The 25649-nt window shown below is 47.4% G+C and overlaps 1 protein-coding gene across 2 annotated transcripts; it reads left to right on the forward strand.

Annotated features, from left to right (window-relative positions):
- Positions 1–15274: 15274 nt before the first annotated feature.
- Positions 15275–18361, forward strand: LOC147980187 (uncharacterized). 2 transcript variants are annotated; one of them, XR_015619145.1, is made up of 5 exons: positions 15275–17199; positions 17278–17352; positions 17437–17526; positions 17613–17830; positions 17974–18361. XR_015619145.1 is itself a non-coding variant. In XM_087547416.1 (5 exons), exons 1-5 carry the CDS (start codon positions 17095–17097, stop codon positions 18005–18007), a joined length of 522 nt encoding a protein of 173 aa, XP_087403542.1. In that variant the 5' UTR covers positions 15287–17094; the 3' UTR covers positions 18008–18361. The 2 variants fall into 2 exon arrangements, 1 of the variants encoding a protein (XP_087403542.1); XM_087547416.1 differs by having other exon boundaries at positions 15287–17199.
- Positions 18362–25649: the final 7288 nt, after the last annotated feature.

A 25649-nucleotide genomic window follows, 5' to 3' on the forward strand; every position in this document is an offset into this window, starting at 1 on the left:
CTTAATGGATTTATTAAAGAAGAGTTGTATATGATGCAACCAGAAGGTTTTGTCAATCCGAAAGGTGCTAACAAATTGTGCAAGCTCCAGCGATCCATCTGTGGACTGGTGCAGGCATCTCAGAGTTGGAATATACGCTTTGATGAGTTGATCAAAGCATATAGTTTTATACAGACTTGCGGTGAAGCCTGTATTTACAAGAAAGTGAGTGGGAGTACTACAGCATTTCTGATAAGTATATGTGAATGACATATTGTTGATCGGAAATAATGTAGAATTATTCTGTAAAGCATAAAGGAGTGTTTGAAAGGAATTTTTCAAAGAAAGACTTCGGTGAAGCTGCTTACATATTGAGCTTCAAGATCTATAGAGATAGATCAAGACGCTTGATAAGTTTTTTCAATGAGTACATACCTTGACAAGATTTTGAAGTAGTTCAAAATGGAGCAGTCAAAGAAAGAGTTCTTGCCTGTATTACAAGGTGTGAAGTTGAGTAAGACTCAAAGCCCGACCACGGCAGAAGATAGAAAGAGAATGAAAGTCATTCCCTATGCCTTGGCCATAGGTTCTATAAAGTATGTCATGCTGTATACCATATCTATTGTGTACCCTGCACTGATTTGGCAAGGGAGTACAATAGTGATCTAGGAGTAGATCACTGGACAGCGGTCAGAATTATCCTTAGTGAAATAAGGATATGTTTCATGATTATGGACGTGACAAAAAGGTTCACCGTAAAGGGTTACGTCGATGCAAGATTTGACACTGATCTAGATGACTCTAAGTCTCGGTCTAGATACATACTGAAAGTGGGAGCAATTAGCTAGAGTAGCTCCATGCAGAGCATTGTTGACATAGAAATTTGCAAAATACATGCGGATCTGAATGTGGCAGACCCGTTGACTAAGATTCTCTCACAACCAAAACATGATCACACCTTAGTACTCCTTGGGTGTTAATCACATAGCGATGTGAACTAGATTACTGAATCTAGTAAACCCTTTGGGTGTTGGTCACATGGCGATATGAACTATGGGTGTTAATCACATGATGATGTGAACTATTGATGTTAATCACATGGTGATGTGATCTAGATTATTGACTCTAGTGCAAGTGGGAGACTGAAGGAAATATGACCTAGAGGCAATAATAAAGTTATTATTTATTTCCTTATATCATGATAAATGTTTATTATTCATGCTAGAATTGTATTAACCGGAAACATAATACATGTGTGAATACATAGACAAACAGAGTGTCACTAGTATGCCTCTACTTGACTAGCTCGGTAATCAAAGATGGTTATGTTTCCTAACCATGAACAATGAGTTGTTATTTGATTAACGGGATCACATCATTAAGTGAATGATCTGATTGACATGACCCATTCCATTAGCTTAGCACCCGATCGTTTAGTATGTTGCTATTGCTTTTCTTCATGACTTATACATGTTCCTATGACTATGAGATTATGCAACTCCCGTTTTCCGGAGGAACACTTTGGGTGCTACCAAACGTCACAACGTAACTGGGTGATTATAAAGGAGCATTATAGGTGTCTCCAAAGGTAGATGTTGGGTTGGCGTATTTCGAGATTAGGATTTGTCACTCCGATTGTCGGAGAGGTATCTCTGGGCCCTCTCGGTAATGCACATCACATAAGCCTTGCAAGCATTACAACTAATATGTTAGTTGTGAGATGATGTATTACGGAACGAGTAAAGAGACTTGCCAGTAACGAGATTGAACTAGGTATTGGATACCGACGATCGAATCTCGGGCAAGTAACATACCGATGACAAAGGGAACAACGTATGTTGTTATGCGGTCTGACCGATAAAGATCTTCGTAGAGTATGTAGGAGCCAATATGGGCATCCAGGTCCCGCTATTGGTTATTGACCGGAGACGTGTCTCGGTCATGTCTACATTGTTCTCGAACCCGTAGGGTCCGCACGCTTAAGGTTACGATGATAGTTATATTATGAGTTTATGCATTTTGATGTACCGAAGGTTGTTCGGAGTCCCGGATGTGACCACGGACATGACGAGGAGTCTCGAAATGGTCGAGACGTAAAGATTGATATATTGGAAGCCTATGTTTGGATATCGGAAGTGTTCCGGGTGAAATCGGGATTTTACCGGAGTACCGGGAGGTTACCGGAACCCCCCGGGAGCTATATGGGCCTTAGTGGGCTTTAGTGGAAAGGAGAAAGGGGCAGCCCAAGGTGGCTGTGCGCCTCCCCCCTTCCCCTAGTCCTATTAGGACTAGGAGAGGTGGCCGGCCCCCTCTCTCTCTTTCCCCCCTCAAGGAATCCTATTCCAACTAGGATTGGGGGGGAGAATCCTACTCCCAGAGGGAGTAGGACTCTCCTGGCGCGCCTCCTATGGCCGGCCAGCCCTCCCCCCCTCTAGTCCTTTATATACTGAGGTAGAGTCACCCTAGAACACACAAGTTGATCCACGTGATCTATTCCTTAGCCGTGTGCGGTGCCCCCAGCCACCATATTCCTCGATAATACTGTAGCGGAGTTTAGGCGAAGCCCTGCTGCTGTAGTGCATCAAGATCGTCACCACGCCGTCGTGCTGACGGAACTCTTCCCCGACACTTTGCTGGATCGGAGTCCGGGGATCGTCATCGAGCTGAACGTGTGCTCGAACTCGGAGGTGCCGTAGTTTCGGTACTTGATCGGTTGGATCGTGAAGACGTACGACTACTTCCTCTACGTTGCGTCAACGCTTCCGTAGTCGGTCTGCATGGGTACGTATACTACACTCTCCCCTCTCGTTGCTATGCATCACATGATCTTGCGTGTGCGTAGGAAATTTTTTAAAATTACTACGAAACCCAACAGAAGATACCCCGAACAAGCCCCTCAGAGGATTACTTTCCATAGTAACAAGTGACAATAAATTTCAGCATACTATATAAATTTTTCCTTACCAAATTCCACCTACCAAAGGCGCTTCACTCCCCGGCAAAGGCGCCAAAAAAGAGTCTTGATGACCCACAAGTATAGGGGATCTATCGTAGTCCTTTCGATAAGTAAGAATGTCGAACCCAACGAGGAGCAGAAGGAAATGATAAGCAGTTTTCAGTAAGGTATTCTCTACAAGCACTGAAATTATCGATAATAGATAGTTTTGTGATAAGGTAATTGGTAACGAGCAACAAGTAACAAAAGTAAATAAGGTGCAACAAGGTGGCCCAATCCTTTTTTAGCAAAGGACAAGCCTGGACAATTTCTTATATAAAGAAAAGCGCTCCCGAGGACACATGGGAATTATCGTCAAGCTAGTTTTCATCACGTTCATATGATTCGCGTTCGGTACTTGATATGTGGGTGGACCGGTGCTTGGGTGCTTTCCTTACTTGGACAAGCATCCCACTTATGATTAATCTCTATTGCAAGCATCCGCAACTACAACAAAAGTATTAAGGTAAACCTAACCATAGCATGAAACATATGGATCCAAATCAGCCCCTTACGAAGCAACGCATAAACTAGGGTTTAAACTTCTGTCACTCTAGCAACCCATCATCTACTTATTACTTCCAAATGCCTTCCTCTAGGCCCAAATAATGGTGAAGTGTCATGTAGTCGACGTTCACATAACACCACTAGAGGATAGACAACATACATCTCATCAAAATATCGAACGAATACCAAATTCACATGACTACTAATAGCAAGACTTCTCCCATGTCCTCAGGAACAAACATAAATACTCACAAAGAATATTCATGTTCATAATCAGAGGGGTATTAATATGCATAAAGGATCTGAACATATGATCTTCCACCAAATAAACCAACTAGCATCAACTACAAGGAGTAATCAACACTACTAGCAACCTACAGGTACCAATCCCAGACTTAGAGACAAGAATTGGATACAAGAGATGAACTAGGGTTTGAGAGGAGATGGTGCTGGTGAAGATGTTGATGGAGATTGCCCTCTCCCGATGAGAGGAGCGTTGGTGATGACAATGGCGATGATTTCCCCCTCCTGGAGGGAAGTGTCCCCGGCAGAGCAGCTCTGCCGGAGCCCTAGATTGGTTCCGCCAAGGTTCCGCCTCGTGGCGACGGAGTCTCGTCCCGAAAGCTTGCTTATGGTTTTTCTTCGGATGAAAGACTTCATATAGCAGAAGATAGGCACCGGAGGGCCAACAGGGGGCCCACGAGGCAGGGGGGCGCGCCCCCACCCTCGTGGACAGGTGGAGGCCCCCCTGACGTATTTTTTCCACTCGGTATTTTTAATTATTTCCAAGAATAGCTTTCGTGGAGTTTCAGGACTTTTGGAGTTGTGCAGAATATGTCTCTAATATTCGCTCCTTTTCCAGTCCAGAATTCTAGCTGCCGGCATTCTCCCTCCTTATGTAAACCTTGTAAAATAAGAGAGAATATGCATAAGTATCGTGACATAATGTGTAATAACAGCCCATAATGCAATAAATATCGATATAAAAGCATGATGCAAAATGGACATATCAGCTTTTCGCAGGCGAAGACCACTTTTGTCAGGATAAGCTGTACTACTTGTCCCCTTTCAAATCCGGCTGTTGTGGGATCCCTTCCCGCCAACATTTGGGAAGAGGACCGAGGCCACTATAAATAGGACTTAGCCACCACCATAGAGGGGCATCTGATCTGGTTCACATCCCCTCAGCTCTATCGAGCTCAAGAACACCTCGCCTCCTGAGGCCAGTTGATCCACTGTACTAGTTCATCCTCAGCCCTCCAAGGTAACCCACCAAAATGCTGGAGTAGGGTATTACACCGCAAGGTGGCCCTAACCAGGATAAACTGTTGTGTCTCTTTGTCTCTTCGAGCTCGTCGCGCTAGGCTTAGGAGGATTGCGAGTAGGCAGGCTGGGTAGGTTGAGATCTCTGCACGCACCCTAGAGTTCGAACCTCTCAAGGGTTTGCGGAACCCGTAATCCGACAATGATTGGTTGCTCACCTTGCTGCATGCCGCAATCCGACTAAGAGAACATTATCTGAAGACAAATCCATGATATTCGGGTAGAACTTGTCGTGTAATGTAACAAACCTTGGTTGCAGTTTTATTGATGCAAACATTACATGTAGATTCACTCATCAGTCGAAAGTAACAAACCAACTGTCGAGGTATCCACTGATGTTTTTTTCTCACATCATGCCAGTTGCCAAACTTCGAATCACACACAATACAACAATGGCGGTGTGAAGACATGCGTATATCTTATTTAGTACTTCCTCCGTTCCCAAATATTTATCTTTCTAGAGATTTTAACAAGTGACTACATACGGAGTAAAATGAGTGAATCTACACTCTAAAATATGTCTATATACATCCGTATGTTGTGTCCATTTAAAATGACTAGAAAGACAAATATTAGAGAACGGAGGGAGTAGAAAATAGCACCAAAAGGCATTGTCTGTCTCCCACCACTAGAGGCAGATCCATCTCTTCTTATAAATGGGTTAAAAATTATACCGAATCCGATATGGTTAATTGAACAGGCAAGTAACCAGGGGAGAGGCACATACCTCGTCCTCAAGCTGCAAGAGGTCTGAAAATCAAAGCACAATCCTCTCAAATCAGTTCAACCGATCCACCACCTAGTTGGTACAAAAAACTCCAATTCACTGTGTAACATTGTTGTGTCATAACGGGTCATCAAGGAGAAGCCACTAATTCCACAATCATTGTCCCCTTCCACGGCTAATAATTAGGCCAATGATACACTGAGATCAAACTTGAACTTTGTTCAGTAGTTAATAAAGCAAAACATTTGGAATTGCGTCTTGTATGGAATAAAGGGGAAAACAAGAACTGATTCATCGGTGGCGTCAGGCAGCTGAGGCGGCACAACATCTAGAATGTGGCGGGCGTTCAGGCGAGGAGTACGCCAGCAAGTGGAAGGAGATGGCATTAAGGCTGGCACGTCCGCGCGTGGATGGATCGGCGGTGGTCGCGTTCAGGCAGTGGACGCCATGCGAGGAGTGGGATGTAGTAGTGGCGTGTCCAGAACGAGTGGATCCGGCTGGTGAAGCGGCTCGCGGTGCCGGAGTGAGGGGAGGCACGAATGCGATGAAGGGCGCCGGCGAGCGCATTGCTTCTTCCTCTACAGCGACAGGTGCGCGCTCTCTCGGTTGACCACCAACTACGCCCACCGCTTGTCCTCCTCCGAGACTCGTGGCTCTTCAGGCCTCCGTCCCCTTCGCGCCGGAGGATAGGACCCTGCAACGCTTGTGGGAAGATGGAAAGGACCGAGTCTAGAGCAGAGAGAAATTATCGAGATAACCAACTCATCAACGTCGGGTGGAATCGACGCGCAAATCGGGGTTGTCGCGGGCGGGGTCGCCAGATCAACGGAAGCGAGCGCTAGTATCGGCACACCCGGCGTCTGCTCGGCAGAACATTTAATGTAATTCGTTAATTTGGTGACAGACCTTTGACGTAATACGGGCAGTAGGGTGTGGTTAAATTGATTTAATTGCTAGGTCTTAATTATTCCATGTACAATTTGTTGTGTGGCTTTAGAAAAACTTATATTTGCTTTTTAGTAGTAGTGTAGATGTAGATGTAGATGTAGAGATAGAGATCAGAGCATTTTGGCAGTCAGCGATCGGAGAGGAACGAAACCACTACGAGTCTACGACGTACGTACGTGTGTGCTCGGCTGCGATGCGGGGAAAACCTATTTGACGCATACTGCGTCAAACTGTCAACGAATCGGACAGGAGATGCAACTAGCGAGCGATTGGAGCTGGCCCATCTTTGGCGTACGTACAGGATCCGGTTTTCGAAACTTTCTAGAGCGTTCCCACCGGTTCTTACTAGTTTTGGGAACCATCTAGAAGGTTCCTTAACCGGTTTTTTCCCTTTTCTTTTTATTTTATTACTCTTTCTTTTTCTTCTTCTTTCTTCTTCTTCCTTTTTCTGGTTTTTTCTTCTTTTTGTTACATTTTTGTTTCTTTCAGTTTTCCTTTTCAAGTTAAGTTCTCTTTTCAAGAAATTTTCTTTCTTTGGTTTTTATATCTTTTTCTTTTCTTCTCCTTTTTTCAAACTTTTTTCATAATATTCAGTTTTCAAAAAAATGTTCTCAAAATTCAAATATTGTTCTCATTACACAAAATAGTTCAAAACTTTCGAAATTTAGAAAATGTACCGGATTTCAATTTTTTGTTCATGTATTAAAAGTTTCACACTTCCAAATTTGTTAGGGATTTCTCAAAATTGTTTTTCGTTTCAAAATTTGTTCTCAAGATCCAAAAAAATTTTGTGCTTTTAAATTTTGTTCGTGCTTTGAAATTTGTTCTCCATTTTGAAATTTGTTCTCAAGATTCAAAAAATGTTTGTGCTTTAAAAAATTGTTCAGAAATTCCAAAACGTTCATGTTTCCATAAAATGTTTAGTTTTCGAAAAAGGTGTTCTCAACATTAAATTTTTTTCCTGATTACACAGAAAAGCCCAAAACTTACGAAATTCAGAAAATGTATCGGATTTCAATTTTTTGTTCATGTATTAAAAAAATACACTTCCAAATTTCTTCGAGATTTTTAAAAATTGTTCTCCATTTCAAAATTCGTTCTTAAAATTCAAAAAATGTTCGTGCTTTAAAATATTGTTCGTGCTTCGAAATTTGTTCTCCGTTTCAAAATTTGTTCTCAAGATTCAAAAAATATCCGTGCTTTAAAAACTGTTCACAATTCCAAAACCTTCATGTTTTAAAAATTTTTTGGAAAAATAAAATTTTTTCGCATGCAAAAGTTGTTCGTGTTTCCAAATTTTGTTTTGGAATTTGGAAATTGTTCCTGTTTTTGAAAAACTTTTCCTGTTCAGTTTTTTGGGTAGTTTAAAAAATGTTCGCTCCCCAAAATTCCTTTGTGTGTTTAAAAATGTTTGCGTTTTCTCAAAGTTGTTAACAAATTTGAAAAATGTTCCCGTTTGATAAAACATTAATGTTTTGTTTTCGAAAAAAATGTTTTGTGTTCGAATTTTTTAAAACATTCGGATCAACATTTAAGTTTCTTAAGGTGTTGCGCTGTACTATAATCAAGAAAGGTCAATAGCTCAACTGGTTAGAGTCATGTGCTCTCAAGTGGCCGGTCTTGGGTTCAAACCACGACAATGCAACCTTTTTATATTCCAGTGTTTTCTACTTGTCGCTAGCGAGATGGGCCCACTAAGCCCGCGAACGAGCAGCCCTATGCAAACGTGCATCAATTGACATAGAATGATTGACATAGAATGCGGCACATAGGAACTCCTTGCGATGCGTGCGTATGCTACAACTACACGTACATACCTGGGAGGGGCACCCTCCCTCGATCATGGGGGCCCGGAGTGGCCGCCCCTCCCGCCCCCTCAGGACCTGCCCTGACTGAACAGACCAACCCCAACCCACATCCACACATATCGCATAATCGTACACAATAAGGTGCGGGGGAAGGGCGATCGCTGGGGTGCTCATCGTGTTTGGAGTGAATGGAAACTTCTGTTGATTGATCATTGGAAAGTACAATTTATATAATCGAGAAACTCGCGACGAATGGAATAGGTGCAAATGTTAAGGCTTTCTTAAGTGTTTCAAAGGCTTCTACACAAGCATCATAAAAACAAATGGAATATCCTTTTTTATTCCAGCGTTTTCTACTTGTCGCTAGCGAGATGGGCCCACTAAGCCCGCGAACGAGCAGCCCTATGCGAACGTGCATCAATTGACATAGAATGATTGACATAGAATGCGGCACATAGGAACTCCTTGCGATGCGTGCGTATGCTACAACTACACGTACATACCTGGGAGGGGCACCCTCCCTCGATCATGGGGGCCCGGAGTGGCCGCCCCTCCCGCCCCCTCAGGACCTGCCCTGACTGAACAGACCAACCCCAACCCACATCCACACATATCGCATAATCGCACACAATAAGGTGCGGGGGAAGGGCGATCGCTGGGGTGCTCATCGTGTTTGGAGTGAATGGAAACTTCTGTTGATTGATCATTGGAAAGTACAATTTATATAATCGAGAAACTCGCGACGAATGGAATAGGTAGGAACTCCTTGCGATGCGTGCGTATGCTACAACTACACGTACATACCTGGGAGGGGCACCCTCCCTCGATCATGGGGGCCCGGAGTGGCCGCCCCTCCCGCCCCCTCAGGACCTGCCCTGACTGAACAGACCAACCCCAACCCACATCCACACATATCGCATAATCGCACACAATAAGGTGCGGGGGAAGGGCGATCGCTCGGGTGCTCATCGTGTTTGGAGTGAATGGAAACTTCTGTTGATTGATCATTGGAAAGTACAATTTATATAATCGAGAAACTCGCGACGAATGGAATAGGTGCAAATGTTAAGGCTTTCTTAAGTGTTTCAAAGGCTTCTACACAAGCATCATAATAACAAATGGAATATCCTTTTTTATTCCAGCGTTTTCTACTTGTCGCTAGCGAGATGGGCCCACTAAGCCCGCGAACGAGCAGCCCTATGCGAACGTGCATCAATTGACATAGAATGATTGACATAGAATGCGGCACATAGGAACTCCTTGCGATGCGTGCGTATGCTACAACTACACGTACATACCTGGGAGGGGCACCCTCCCTCGATCATGGGGGCCCGGAGTGGCCGCCCCTCCCGCCCCCTCAGGACCTGCCCTGACTGAACAGACCAACCCCAACCCACATCCACACATATCGCATAATCGCACACAATAAGGTGCGGGGGAAGGGCGATCGCTGGGGTGCTCATCGTGTTTGGAGTGAATGGAAACTTCTGTTGATTGATCATTGGAAAGTACAATTTATATAATCGAGAAACTCGCGACGAATGGAATAGGTGCAAATGTTAAGGCTTTCTTAAGTGTTTCAAAGGCTTCTACACAAGCATCATAAAAACAAATGGAATATCCTTTTGTAAAAGATTTGTAAGAGGCCTAGAAATTTTAGAGAAATCTTTAATAAACCTCCTATAGAAACCAGCATGACCGAGGAAACTACGATACCTTTAATATCTTTAGGGCATGGCATTTTCTCAATTGCATCCACTTTAGCTCTATCCACCTCAATACCTCGTTGAGAAATTTTATGACCCAAGACAATACCTTCATTTACCATAAAGTTGCACTTCTTCTAATTCAAGACAAGATTAGTTTGCTCACATCTCTACAAAACTCGATCAAGGTTGCTTAAGCAATCATCAAAAGAAGTTTCATAAATGGAAAAATCATCCATGAAAACCTCAGCAATCTTTTCACAAAAATCAGAGAATATAGCAGTCATACATCTTTAAAAGGTAGCAAGTGCATTGCATAAACCAAAAGGCATACCTCTATAAGCATAAGTTCCAAAAGGACAAGTAAAGATGGTTTCTCTTGATCAGGTTGTGAAACAGGTATTTGAGAAAAACCAGAATATCCATCGAGAGAAAACATAAGTGTGTGTGCTTAGATAGTCTTTCTAGCATTTGATCAAGATAGAGGGTAATGATCTTTTCTAGTCGCTTTATTTAATTTACTGAAATTAATTACCATTCTATAGCTAGTAACAATTCTTTGTGGAATAAGTTCTTTTTTATCATTAGGAACAACAGTAATCCCTCCTTTCTTGGGGACACAATGAACGGGACTTGCCTGTCTACTATCAGCTATGGGATAGATTATACCTGGTTCCAGAAGTTTTAGTATTTTAGTTCTTACGACCTTTTTCATCTTAGGATTCAAATGTCGTTGGTGATCGACAATGTGTTTAGCATCAGGTTCCATATTAATCTTGTGCTGACATAGAGTGGGACTAATGCCCTTAATATTATCAAGAGTATATCCAATAGCAGCTCGGTGCTTTTTCAGAATTTTCAATAATCTTTCTTCTTCATGTTCTGAATGGTTAGCACTAATAATAACATGATATATCTTCTTCTCATCAGGATAAGCATATTTCAAAGTGTCGGACAATTGTTTTTAATTCAAACACAGGATCACCTTTAGGCGGAGGAGGACCTCTTAGAGTTTCAATAGCAAATTGTGTTGAAGTAGAGGTTATTGTTCAAAGAATATTTTATCTATTTCATTTCTTTCGCGCATATGCATATCATTTTCATGGTCAAGCAAATATTGTTCTAGTGGATCAGCAGGAGGCACAACAATAGAAGCAAGACCAATTATTTTATCCTTATTAGATAGTTCTTTCTTATGAGGTTGTCTATTAAACTTAGAGAAATTAAATTCATGAGACTCATCACCAATGCTAACACTAACAGTTTGTTTATGACAATCTATAGTAGCATTGACAGTGTTCAAAAAAGGTCTACCAAAAATAATGGGACAAAAGTCATCTTGTGGGGAACCAAGAACTAGAAAATCTGTAGGATATTTTATTTTTTCACACAAGACTTCAACATCTCTAACAATCCCAAGTAGTGTGATGGTGTCTCTATTAGCAAGTTTAATAGTAACATCTATGTCTTCTATTTTAGCGGGTGCTATGTCATTCATAATTTCTTGGTATAAGGTAAAAGGAATAGCACTCACACTAGCACCTAAATCACATAAACCATGATAACAATGGTCTCCTATTTTGACTAAGACAACAGGCATATTCCAACAACAGGTCTATGTTTATCTTTTTCAGCGGGTTTGGCAATTCTAGCAACTTCATCACAGAAATAAATAACATGCCCATCAATATTTTCTACCAAGAGATCTTTAACCATAGCAACACTAGGTTCTACTTTGATTTGTTCTGAGGGTCTAGGTGCTTTAATATTACTTTTGCGAACCATAGTTGAAACCTTAGCATGTTCCTTTATCCTAACAGGGAAAGGTGGTTTTTCAATATAAGCAGTAGGCACAATTGAATCAACATTGTAAATGATAGTTTCATCTTTAGCTATTACTGGTTCTTTAATTTATTCTTTAATAGGGGGATGATATTTAAACCACTTCTCCTTAGGGAGATCAACATGAATAGCAAATAATTCACAAAAAGAGGTTACTATCTTAGAGTCAAGTCCATATTTAGTGCTAAACTTTTGAAAAGCATCGGTATTCATAAAAGATTTAGCACAATCAAACTCAAGATTAATACTCGACTCTTTACCTTCGTCGAGTTCCCAATCTTCTGAGTTGCGTTTAATTCTTTCTAAAAGATCCCACCCGAATTCAATAGCCTTTTTCATAAAAGAACCCGTACAAGAGGTATCGAGCATTGATTGATCATCACGAGAAAGCCAAGGATAAAAGTTCTGAATAATAATTTATCTCGAGAACTCATGATTGGGGTATGAATATAACATTGACTTATGCCTCCCCCAAGCTAGAGCGATACTTTCTCCTTCACGAGGCCAAAAATTATATATGTAATTCCGATCATGATGAACCAGATGCATAAGATAATTTTTTTGTGAAATTCCAATTTCAGTCGATTCCAGTTCCAAGATCTGATATCATCGCATAGCCTATACCATGTCAATGCATTTCCCTTCAAATATAAAGGGAAAACCTTCTTCTTAGTTTCATCCCCGAATAAACCTACAAGCTTAAACAATCCACAAATTTCATCCACATATATCAAATGCATATCAGGATGCTCAGTTCCATCTCCTACATAAGGATTAGCTAGCAGTTGTTCTATCATACCCGATGGAATTTCGTAACCAATATTTTCAGTAGGTGCAGTAGGTTGAGGGGCAACTAATTGTGGTTCCGGTCAAGGTGAAGATACCCCGAACAAACCCCTCAAAGGATGATTCTTCATAGTAACAAGTGACAATAAATTTCAGCACGTAGTAATAATTTTTTTCTTACCAAGAGCACTTCACTCCCAGGCAACGGTGCCAGAGAAGAGTCTTGATGACCCACAAGTATAGGAGATCAATCGTAATACTTTTGATAAGTAAGGGTGTCGAACCCAACGAGGAGCAGAAGAAAATGACAAGTGGTTTTCAGCAAGGTATTTTCTGCAAGGACTGAAATTGTCGGTAATGAGTAGTTTGATAGCAAGGTAATTTATAACGAGCAAGTAACGGTAACGGTAAATAAAATGCAGCAAGGTAGCCCAATTCTTTTGCGGCAAAGGACAGGCCAAAACAGTTTCTTATATAGGCAAAGCGTTCTTGAGGGTACACGGGATTTCATCTAGTCACTTTCGTCATGTTGATTCGATTCGTGCTTGCTATTTTGATAATTTGATATGTGGATGGACCAGTGCTTAGGTGCTGTTCTTACTTGAACAAACCTCCTACTTATGATTAACCCCCTCGCAAGCATCCGCAACTACGAGAAAAGTATTAAGATAAATCTAACCATAGCATTAAACCTTTGGGTCCAAATTAGTCCCTTACGAAGTAGCGCATAAACTAGAGTTTAAGCTTCTGTCACTCTAGCAACCCGTCATCTAATAACTACTCCATAATGCATTCCCTTAGGCCCAAATATGGTGAAGTGTCATGTAGTCGACATTCACATGACACCACTAAGGGAAGCACAAGATACATATCATCAAAATATCGAACACATATCGAGTTCACATCATTACTTGCAACAAGATTTCTCCCGTGATCTCAAGAACAAAAGTAACTACTCACAAATGATAATCATGCTCAAGATCAGAGGGGTATCAAATAGCATAATGGATCTGGACATATAATCTTCCACCAAATAAACCATATAGCAATCAACTACAAGATGTAATCAACACTACTAGGCACCACAGGTACCAATCTGAGGTTATGGTACAAAGATTGAACACAAGAGATGAACTAGGGTTTGAGCGGATATGGTGTTGTTGAAGATGTTGATGAAGATTGGCCTCCCAAAGATGAGATGGTTGTTGGTGATGATAATGATGGCTTCGATTTCCCCCTCCAGGAGGAAAGTTCCCCCGGCGGAATCGCTCCGCTAGAGGGCAAAAGTGCTCCTACCCAAGTTCTGCCTCGAGACGGCCGCGCTTCGTCCTGAAAGTCATCCTCTCATTTTTTTCTAGGTCAAAATGACTTATATACCAGAAGATGGGCACCGGAGGTGGGCCAAGGAGGGCACAACCCACCAGGGCGCGCTTGGGGCCCCAGGCGCGCCCTGGTGTCTTGTGCTCACCATGGTGACCCCCTCCAGTAGTTATTTGCTCCAGTATTTTTTATATATTCCAAAACAATTCTCCGTAAATTTTCAGTTTATTTGAAGATGTGCAGAATAGGTAACTCTGACGTAGCTTTTTCAGGTCCAGAATTCCATCCGCCGACATTCTCCCTCTTTGTGTAAACATTGCACATTATGAGACAAAAAGCATTAAAACTACTCCATAAAATATTATTATGCATAAAAAAACAATATGACGTATCACCGCTACGCCCTAGGCCACATCCCTGGTAGCTTGGGGCCTAGCTAGGTCACTGCTTATGATACTATGTTGGGTAGGGGAAGAACGGGCCCACCCCGTTAAATCAGAAGGAGGAGATAATTAATGAGAAGGTTGTGTAACGGAATTCCTATTTATTGCGCGGGTCGGTGGACAGTGTCCACACACGCGCCCCTCACGAGAGACCTTGCTAGATATGGGTTGACCCATATTTGGGTTATTATGTGTTCTTCTCCCACATGGTTTGGAAGGTTCTAGAACCTTCCCTCAACCTGTTTTGTTCTTCTAATTTCTTTTTTTCTGTTACCTCTTCTAAATATGTTTTTTAATTAAGGATCTTTTTTATGATTCATGAGCAATTTCTGAATTGGCAAATATTTTTTGAATCAATGAATATTTTTAAAAATCATTTTTATAAATTCATGAATATTTTGAATCATCAAACATTTATTGAATCAACAAATATTTCTTTAAATTGGTGAACGGTTTTTGAATCTGTTAACATTTTTTGAATCGACTTGAATTCGTGAATGATTTTTGAATTGGTGAACATTTTTTAGTCATAAAAGTTTTTAAAAATTTGGGAACATTTTTTGAAATCGACAAACAATTTTGAAATCCGCAAAGATTTTTTAATTGGTTTTTTTAAAATCAGCAAGCATCTGTATAATCAATCAAAATTTTGTAAAAAAATTGGGAACAATTTTTTTTAAAATTTGCAGGTAAAAATAATTCATGAAATTTTTGATTTTTTTAATCCCAAACATTTTTTAGTAAAGAGGAAAAAAGAAAAGAAAAACAAAAATGAACGAAAATGAAACACAAAACATGGGTGCCCAAAAGCGGGTCAAACTTTCTCGGAGAGACAGCCAGGCCCAAACTTTCTCGGCACAACAAAACCCCCTAGACCTCCTAGGGCACCCAACCCCAACAGAGGACTAGAGGAGCAGATCTAGGTTTTTGCGTTCTCCCGAGGGAGAGAGGAGGAAGCCTCCGCCCGCCGCGCCGTCCCGCCGCACTCCACCCGCCACCGCGCCGTCCTCTCTGCCGCCGCGCCGTCCTCTCCGCCGCCGCGCCGTCCTCTCCATGGATAAACATCCCAACCCCACTCCTCCGCTAAATTTTGATGCGAAGGAATTCATCCCCTCCCGCTCCCCGCAGGAGGAGGATGCCCCCTTGCCGGCGGGGATTGTCTACAACCCCTACTGTGACGCCTACGGCCACCACCACGTCCAGCATCAACCCCCTCTGAATCTGTCTACCTATTGGCGGGATCAACACCCTTACGCCCAGGGGCATCACCAACAGGGCCAGTACAACCCGTATCACGGCCAGCAACAGCAGCAGCGACTCGGCCAGTCCTCATATAGTCAGCAGCAGCAGCAACTTCGCCAGTTCTCATACAGTCAGCACCAATTCGGCCAGCTTTCATATGATCAGCAGCAGCTCTCATCAAGTAGTCTGGCCCAGCAGCTGCAGCTGCATCAGCTCTCGTCAGCTGGTCAGGCCCAGCAGCTGCAGCAGCAGCAGCAGCAGCTCTCAACAGCCAGTAAGATCCAGCAGCAAGGACAGGGTCAGATCTCCTCCGCCAGTCAGCCCCAGCTGCAGCACGAGAGCCCATCAGATTCAGCAGCAGCTGCAGATTCACAATCATCATCCCAGGAGGTTCACCACCAGCAGCTGCTCGTAGGCTCATCACCTGAGACAACATCCAGTGTGCAGAATGTACCAGTTCTTTGGACAATTGGTCTAGATCTGCCTCCCCACATTGAGGAAAGCAATCTATGCTTCATGTTCAGGAAGATACCAGAGCATGTTCTGAAGGTTGGAAAAAGAGGCACAGTGCAATTTAGCAACTTTGAAGATGCACAGGCAGCACAAAAAAGATGGACCATTAAGGAAAAGATTCTCCAAAGGAGTGAAGATTACAAAAAGCACATCAGATCAGTGCCATACGGCAGAATGGTACCTGAGCTGGGTTCCATAGCGACTAAGAGACAGAGAGAGGAAGAAGTTGGAATAAAGTCGTCTCAAATGGAAGCAGTGAAGCGACATAAACGAGATGATGCAGCGAGGAGTCTGCAAGACGACCCCTATAAATGGTGCACGGTTGAGGACTTCTCAAAAGAAAAACCTGAGAATGAGCTTGTGAGGGCTTTTAAGTTTGTGGCTGCTGCAATCCGAGGTTCGGTCAGCCCCAAGATAACGCTATGTGCAGCAGGCCCTATGGGAAACTACATCGTCGCTAGCATACTCGGGCATGCATTCGCCGCGCATTTGAGTGGAAGAACCTGGAAAGGTAAAATCAAGACAAGGCATTTAGCCATATAAAAAAAATGAACTTGTGTGCTATCCTATTGAAGACGGTGAACATGACAAGCGAGGAAGACATGGCCGACGACATCTTAAGTATTATACAAGCAATTGATCCATTGTACAGGATCAACGGTCATTTACCACAATACTATGCTGAAATGATAGACAAACTGAAGAAACCACCAAGAACACTGAATGTTGAGGAACTAAGAAAATTCCACTTGAAGGTGTTGAAAAGACCTGCTTTCGCTACACCTGAACTGAGGTCATACGGTGTTCAAGAGTTCTACACCAACACCTTGGACCTGGAATTTGACACTCCTGAATGGAGGGCCTTTGACAGTTCTGCCCCAGTGCATTTAGAGGACTGGCAGCACATCACCAAGGTTGATGAACTTCTGTTAAAAAGTTAATAGAGAGCAGTGGTATGGAGGACAAATTTGGGAAGCAGTGCCATTACATGCGGCATCTTGTGGTGCACTCACCTGAGGACAAGGAGAAGAAGAAGTATCTATCTGATAACAAAAAGAAGGTACTCGTTTCTTTTTCTACCTGATGAGGAAAACAATATTAAATTGCCTGCTTTAACCAATTGACTCACAAATTACAGGCCCATGATCCTTTGGCGGCGTCGGCGAGTCACTCTGGAGCTCGCCCCCGCCTCCCTCCTCAGCCCACAAGAAAGGTATGGCTATCCTCTACTCTCTCATCTTCCCCTGTCTCACTTCTCCCGCACTTACTCTCCAGCTCATAATTTACATTAAATCAGGACGCTCTCTTTCCTGCAATTATGTCTCAAGCTAAAGCGAAGAAGACAACCCCCAGCAGCTCCTCCGCAGGTCCCCACCCTAAGCCCAAGGTATTGTTCGCATTCCTTTTTCCATCCCTATCCCACTGCTCAGTAGGTGCCTGTTTCTAATTGTATTTGTGTAATTGTGCATTAAGGTGTTGTTGCTGATGCCGGAGAGAGACATGCTGGCCCATTATTATTTCAGAGAATTTATGCCTGCATTTGTTGACCTCTTGTACAAAGAGAAGGATAAACAAGAGTGTCTTCGGGAAATTTGGAACTCTTATGATAGAGGTATTCCCATTGTGGGGTATGTACCTTATGATATGATTCCTGAGAGATTTCTCGAAGAACTCGAGGAAGACAATGCCAGGTATTCCTTCAAGTTATGTATTGCATTTTTGTGCTGCAACATTCTGTTTCGGCCATATGTTGTGTTATTTGACATTGAGTTGGTGGAGGTTTCTTACTTGTACCAAGATGATGTTTTAATAGCTGGAATTGTGTTTTTTTTAGCTCTGGAGGTGAAAAAGTCATGGAGGTGGACTAGCTGGGAGAAGGAGATCGCTGCCCAGGATAACTGATCAAGTTCTTTGTTAGCTAGTATTTTTTGTGATGATACTGAGCTGGGAGAAGGAGGTGGGCTAGCTGGGAGAAGGCGCTCGCTGCCCATGATAACTGATCAAGTTCTTTGTTAGCTAGTATTTTTTTTGTAATGATACTGAGCGAGTGCCGTGTGGTTTAGCACATCTTTTTATCCCAGTCTCCTAGTTTAGTGGTACCTTCGGGGAGAAGACACATGACAGATTGATAGCTTCCGGAAACTTTCTATTGGTTGATATCTTCTGGAAACCAAGCATGATTGCCTCAGAAAATGCTAAGCTGAGCCCTTTTATGCTGGTCGTTTGATTGCTGCAAGATTCTAAGGTGGCGTTTGGTTGTGGCTATCCCAGGATGGGATAGGGATAGCCCTTTTTCTTTGAGGGATGGCAGTCGTTTGGATGAGAGGATAGTGTGGTTGAGGGCAGCCACGGTTCCTGAATATTCTCACGAAAAACTGGTTGAGGCTGTTCCCGAAAGTCTGGCGGATGGTGGCAACCACCCGTGTTCGCTGCACTCCGATCACCTCCTGCAGCCCCCAGCATGGGTGATTTTGGAATGCCGGCTGGACTCGGCGAGCGCCGACGGTAGGTAACAGGCAGTGCCGGCGGCATGGAATCGAGAGGCTTCTCTCCTCTCCTTTGTTCTCGTCTATTGTCTGATCTGATCTCTCCCCTCGTTTCTCTGCATCAACCATGGAGAAGTAGAGCGCTATGCTCTTTTGTGCTACGACAGTATGACCTGACGTACAGTTTCCAGTTTGGTTGACATGCTTAAAAACTGCAGAAACGTATGTCCTTTTGTAACCTGACGTTTTGCTAGTAACTAACCAAGAATAATCTTAGGCCAGCAATAGGGAGAACGCCCTTAAAAGCGGTTGTAATGTGCACTTTGAGAAAAATCAATCTGTTACTTTCAAAATGTGGTTCATAGATGACAATTTTCAGTAATAAGAAAGGTGACAATTTCTGATGGTGACAACACTGAGCATGAGAATATGGTATAAAGAGATTTTAAAAAGATGAGCTAAAATTCATATGTATGGGTAATCTCACCTTCTTACAACAAAGATGTCGCTCACTATGAACTACCTATAGTCATTTCAATTCTAGTAGCAGGAGTAGCAGCTGGAGTTTCAGCACATTACCTTGTAGTGCAAGCAGCTTCATTTTCAGTCGTTAAGGGTAGCACAAACCACATGTTTACACCTAAAAATCATACATAAAAGACTCGAAAAAACATGTATGAATCTTTCTGGTTCAAACATATAGACTGACATTGTACAATTGTAATCACATTAGTGTTGTGTGAACTTCTATGATCAAGTATTCAAGTGCAAATAAAAATAGGTTACCCGCCTCTCTATAGCATGCTTCTTTATTTATTTTCTTTTCTGGAATCTGATGCTTATTTATTTCTAATATGCATGTTTAATATAAATTGTATTGGTACAATTTTTATTTTAGAAAAAAATAGTACGCCTGCTACAAAATAGTGACCGGGTGCATATGAATATGGTATATCATATAATTAGGCTAAGTAATTTTTTCAAAGCAAGTCTGACTAGCTTTCTTGTCAAGAGATAATAAAATTTCTTACAACAGAAAGATTACATATTGCTGGAGTGGTCTGTAGATACGGGTCTTGATTTCCAAATAACTACAAGCACTGTCACCTTGTACTTGCATCACAAGGACTACAAAACTTCTACTAAAACAATAAATATAAGAATACATATACACTTCTCCGACCAGGGCATATTCCGACCGACGCTCCTAGCCTCCCACGCTCGCCGGTGGCCACCCTGGCCCTGGCGCCCACCCTCCCCGACGCTGGTCACTCCGGCCCCGCCGTCCACCCTCCATGGCCTCCTCTCCGCGCTCGCTCTGGGTCGCTCGTGCGAGGTTCGCTGGCTGGAGTCGAGCCCGTCCTCGGGCGGATCCGCGGACTCGGCCATGTCTTACCGGCAGGCCCTTTGCAGGGCACCTACGCCCTCGCCGGCTGCCTCCCCTCTCCCGGCGCCTGCGTCCCCTTCCTCCCCGCCTCCGGCCCCTGCGCCCTAGCCGCTGGCCGCCCGCTGCATGCTCCGCTCCGAGGTCTGCCGGACGGATGGTGCGCCCGCCCCTAGCGACGGCTGGCTGGTGGCCCGGGGCAAGAAGCGCCCGCGCCCGCGTGGCCCTCCCCGTCGCCTGCGTCGCGGCACCGGCGAGTCATCCCGCCCGCGCCCGTCCGGGCTCCGCGAGGGGGGAATGCCCCCGCTGCTTCAGCACTGCACACCTGCGCTCCGAGTGCCGGCGCGACATCTGCTGCGCGCGCTGCCGGTTCTTCGGGCATAAGGCCAAGGACTGCACCGCCCACCCCGCGTCGCTCCCCTCGTCGTCCGGCGGGTCCGTCCCGCCCCCGCAGCGACGCCGCGTCTCCTCGAGCGAGCCGGCTCGCCCCTTCCCTGCCGCGCCGCCCCCTTCTGGCGACCCCGGCGCTGGCTCCGCGGCCACCACCCGCACCTCGTCGGGGCTGCACACGCCCGTGTCCTCCGGGCCGTCGGCTTGGCCGTCTGCGCCTCCCTCCGACTCCTCCCTTGCCGGCACCTTGGTCGCCACCCGCTCCTCCTCGAGTCTTCCGACGCCGCCCGTGTCTTCCGGGCCGACGACTCCCTCACGCTCGGTGTCGCCTCTGGCCTCTGCCTCCACCCATGCCACCCGTTCTCCGGACATCCGGCGCGCCGCCCGGCGGCTGCCATCTGCTACCTGTCGCGGTCCTCCGAGGTCATCGCCGTGGAGCGCGCCCTCCTCGTCACCGTGGCCGGTTGTCGCACGGGCGTGTCTGGCAACGAGGTCGCCGCCGTCCTCTGCTCCCAGTTCGGGCTCGCCGCGACCGACTTCTCGGTCCATAAGCACGCACCCGAGGATTTCCTGGTCAGGTTCCCCGACCCCGCGGCGCGCTGTTGTGTTGCTCTCGCCGGCCGCGCGCGCACGCGCCGTTTTCGCCTTTATTTTCCACCCTTGAGGCCGCACGGCCGGTTCCGAGCCGGTGACCGCGCGCTTCCTCGTCTCCCTCGAGCTCTACGGCATCCCCGACCACGCGTGGCTGCGCTCCTCCTCCGAGACCCTCCTCTCGCCTTTCTGCAAGGTGGAGAACCTCGCCCCCGAGACGCGAAACATGTCTGACATGTCCGTCTTCAAGCTCACCGCATGGACGCTCAACCCCGACGCCATCCCACGCACCGCTGAGCTCCTCCTCCCCGACGATGATGCGGTGCTGCCTGATGCTGACCCTGATCGTGCGGAGCGCCTCGCCCTGGGCCTGGCCCGGTTCCCTATTCGCATTCACGTCACGGAATGCGTCGACTTCCGCCGGCCGCCGCTGCCATCGCCTTCGCCGCTGGAGTCCGATGACCTTGGCCATGCGCCGGACTCCCCACCGCTTCCTCCAAGCTGGCCGCAGCACCACGTGTTCCCCCCGGCTCGCAGCAGCGCGACTCGTCCGTCGGGCGATGGCCGTGGCCGCCGGCGACGCCGCCGCCGCCGTGTGCATGTGCCCCCGCCATGTCGGTTCTGGGCTGGCATCCTCGGGGCCCACCCCGGCGCCGTGGCCGACGTCATGCGAGTCTTCGCTCGCCTGCGATTGGGCGCGCCCGCTGTCCTGGCATCACCTTTGGCCCACCACGACTCGCAGACTGCGTGTGTTCTGCCACCAGCTGTCGAGCCTGTGTTGGGCCCCCTGGTGTTTGGGCCCGCCTCGGGTTTCAACGGCGTGGACAACCCGGTCTCCCCCTAGCCCCGAGGCCGCTGCCTTTCCCCCAGCGCTGATCCCGCGACCCCGTCCATGCTTGTCGCTCCAACCGCATGCCCTGATCCTGCGGCCCCACTCCTGCATGCCGTTCCTGCCACGGCTGATGCGCCTGCCCCGCTGCTCCTGCCTCCTGCCCAACGGGTAGCTGCCGACACCCATGGAGACGTATCTTCTCCCGGACCCACCCGCGATTTGGTCGCGGCATCGGATCCGCTGCTCGGCCAACCGGTGACCGCGCTAATCTCGGTGTCCGAGCCCGACGCAACCCATGCTCCCGCTGCAGATTCTCCTGGTCCCGCACATGCCGACAACGCTGCCTCAGCGGGCCGCGCGGATCCCCCCCCCCCGCGCGCTCCGATCGCCTCATTGGCTGCAAGTGGCCCGCCTTGTGGTGATTTGCGCATGCACGACCGTTCGCATGCCGTGGATGCTCCCATTTGCGCGTCGGCCTCCCCCTCGTCGCCTGGCACCGCTCCCTCCGTTGCCGTGCATGCCGCTACAGACAGCGGCTCCCACTTCCTGGCTGCGTTCGTGGACGTGATCTCCGTCCGCTCCCAGCCCATCCTCGCGGGCCACCGCGTCGCCGTCGCCGTGAGCTGCCCGCTGACTTTACCCCCCGTCGAAGTTTTCGGATTGCCAAGGCTGACCAGGGTCTTGACTCTGAGATGAAAGCCAAACGGGTCCTTCTTCGCCTCCTGGGGCTGATCAAAGATGACAACATGCCCATCCCGCGTGACACACTTGACAAATACGCTCACCTGTTCGAGAAGCCTCTGGCGGAGGATGTGCTCGAGGCGTTTGCTGATTTCTTTGGTTGGCAACTCCCTGGACGTGCATCGTGCTCCCGTGCTGCGCCTCGTCTAGTCGAGGCTTAGCATAGATAGCTTGCCCCATGTCTCCCAACGCCCCCATAATTTTACTTTAATGGATTGCAACCCCAAGATCATTTTTTGGAATGTCCGCGGCCTCAACTCCGGGGCTAAACGTACGGCCGTCCGCAGCGTGATCTCCGCTGCCGCCCCCACTATCGTGTGCTTGCAGGAGACTAAACTTGCGCATGTCACAGACTCGATCATCCTTGATACCCTCGGCTCTCTATTTGAGGACTTCTTCTTCCTTCCCGCCGCGGGCACTCGCGGTGGCGTGCTTCTTGCATGGCGCAGATCCCACGTCTCCCTATCTAACCCCCTCATTGGCGAGCACCATATTACCGCCCTGGTCTCCCCCGTTGATGGCACCGGCCATTGGTGGCTCACAGGTGTCTACGGCCCCCAAGACGACGAGGCCAAGCTCGGATTTCTTGCCGACCTCCAGGACGTGCGCGAGGCGCGCATCAGGCCTTGGCTCCTCGGCGGTGACTTCAACATGATCACTTCGGCCGCCGACAAGAATACCCCGACCCTGAACCGCCGCGTCATGAGCAGATTCCGGCGCTTCATTGCTGATGAGGAGCTCCGTGATATGTACATGCATGGACGCCGCTACACTTGGTCCAGTGAACGTGATACGCCTACCCTCGTGCGGAATGACTGGATTCTTTGCACGTCCGGATGGGAGATCGCCCACCCGCATTGCCTTCTACACTGCCTCTCTTCCGCGGTGTCCGACCACTTCCCGTTGGTTGTTGATTGCACCGCTCGTCCCGCTGGGGCGCGCCGTTTCCACTTAGAGCATTTTTGGCCGAAGCTCGACGGATTCCACGACACGGTCTTGGAGGCTTGGAACTCGACCACCCCGGAGATGGACCCCTTCAGGCGCCTGGTGGCTCGCCTAAAGGCCACGGCGCGACACCTTCAGCGCTGGAGCGCACACACCATTGGTGGCATCTCGTTGCATCTGCAGGTTGCACGGGAGTTGATTGCCCGCCTCGACGCCGCGCAGGATTTCCGGCCGCTTTCGCCGCCCGAGATGTGGCTCAAGCGCAAGCTCAAGGGCGCATACCTAGGGTTGGCTTCCATGGAGCGATCCATTAAGTGCCAGCGATCGCGCATATCTTGGCTCCGTGACTCCCCGCTATCCTACCTCAGCGTGCATGCCTCTCGCCGGAAGCAGCGCACCCTGATCTCCTCCCTCCGCGTTGACGACCATCTGGTCATCGAACACGCCGCCATGGCCGAGGCGGCCTTCAACTACTTCTCCGGTGTCCTTGGCTCATCGGATGAGCGCGCCTTCTCCCTGGACCAATCCCACCTGCACGCGGCAACTTTTGACCTATCTGACCTGGAAGCGCCTTTATTAGAGGAGATTTGGCGGGCCGTTAAAAGCCTACCGACCGGAAAGGCTCCCGGCCCGGATGGATTCACAGCCGAGTTCCTCCGTGCCTGCTGGGACATCATCAAGATCGACATCTGTGAAGCTTTCAACAAGCTGTACACCGCCAATGGGCGTGGGTTCCAAAAGGTAAATGAAGCACTCCTCACTCTTCTGCCTAAGCGGCCGGACGCCGCTGCCTTATCCGACTATCGCCCCATAAGCCTCATCCACCTCATTGCAAAGCTCTTTGCAAAGGTGCTGTCCCTGCGGCTCGCTCCTCGGCTTGGGGCCATGGTTTCGACAAACTAGAGCGCTTTCATCGCCGACAGATGTATCCATGACAACTTCCTGCTTGTTCAGCAGACAGCGCGTCTCCTCCACAACCTCAAGGTGCCCCGCATGCTTCTGAAGCTCGATATCGCGCGTGCCTTCGATAGTGTCTCGTGGCCCTTCCTCCTCGAGACTCTCCAACACCTTGGGTTCGGCCAACGCTGGCGCGACTGGATCTCGATACTTCTATCCACCGCCTCCACTCGTGTCATGCTCAACGGCCACCCGGCCCCCCGATCGATCATGCATGTGGCCTCCGCCAAGGTGACCCAGTATCCCCGATGATTTTCACCCTCGTCATCGACGTCCTCAACTCCATGCTCATCCGGGCCGTCGATCTCGGCCTCATCCAACGACTGACCACGCGGCACGCGGCCTCCGGCATCTCCCTCTATGCCGACGACGTCGCCATCTTCTACCGCCCTGACCACCACGACATCTCGACCGTCCGTGAGCTTCTTCGGGTCTTTGGGGTTGCCTCTGGGCTGCACAGTAACTACCCCAAGTGCTCGGCCACCCCCATCCAATGCAACGACGAGGACATCGCGACAATAGCTTCCGAGATGCAATGCCCGGTGAAGCAATTCCCAATCCAATATCTGGGACTCCCCTTGTCCATTCGCAAGCCGTCTACTACGAGTCTCATGCCAATCGTCCACAAGCTAGAGCGCAAGCTCCCCACATGGCGGGCCTCGCTCCTCTCCCTTGGTGACCGGCTCGCCCTTGTCCGTCATGTCTTAAGTGCCATTCCCACGCACTTCCTCACCGCCATCGCCTTCAACTCCTCCATCCTCAAGATGGCCAACCGCATCATCCGCAGCTTTCTTTGGGCGGGAAGTAAAGATGCCTCTGGTGGACAATGTTTGGTCAATTGGCAGAGAGTGTGCCGCCCTCTCTCCCTTGGCGGCCTCGGCGTCCGTGACCTGCAGCACGCTGGTATTGCGCTGCGAACCCGTTGGCTATGGCTCAAGTACACCGACCCAACGCGACCTTGGAGCCACCTGCACATCCCGCATGACCCCGCCGTCGCCGCCATCTTCCGTGCTTCTACGACCTGGACACTTGGCGACGGCCACACTTGCATGTTCTGGAACGATCACTGGATCAATGGCAGATCCGTCGCCGAGATCGCGCCGCTCGTCCTCGCACGCGTTACTCGGAGGCGGCGCAAGGCCCGCACCGTCCATGATGGACTTCTCCAATGCTCCTGGGTTCGC

Source organism: Triticum urartu, chromosome 3A (assembly GCF_056163025.1).
Source record: "Triticum urartu cultivar PI428250 chromosome 3A, HENAU_Tu73, whole genome shotgun sequence".
Lineage (NCBI taxonomy): Eukaryota > Viridiplantae > Streptophyta > Magnoliopsida > Poales > Poaceae > Triticum > Triticum urartu.

Coding starts and splice junctions, on each gene's coding strand:
- LOC147980187 (XM_087547416.1), top strand. CDS start 17,095: ATGGAGGACAAATTTGGGAAGCAGTGCCATTACATGCGGCATCTTGTG. Junction 17,527..17,612: donor GTCCCCACCCTAAGCCCAAG/GTATTGTTCGCA, acceptor TTGTGCATTAAG/GTGTTGTTGCTGATGCCGGA. Junction 17,831..17,973: donor CTCGAGGAAGACAATGCCAG/GTATTCCTTCAA, acceptor TGTTTTTTTTAG/CTCTGGAGGTGAAAAAGTCA.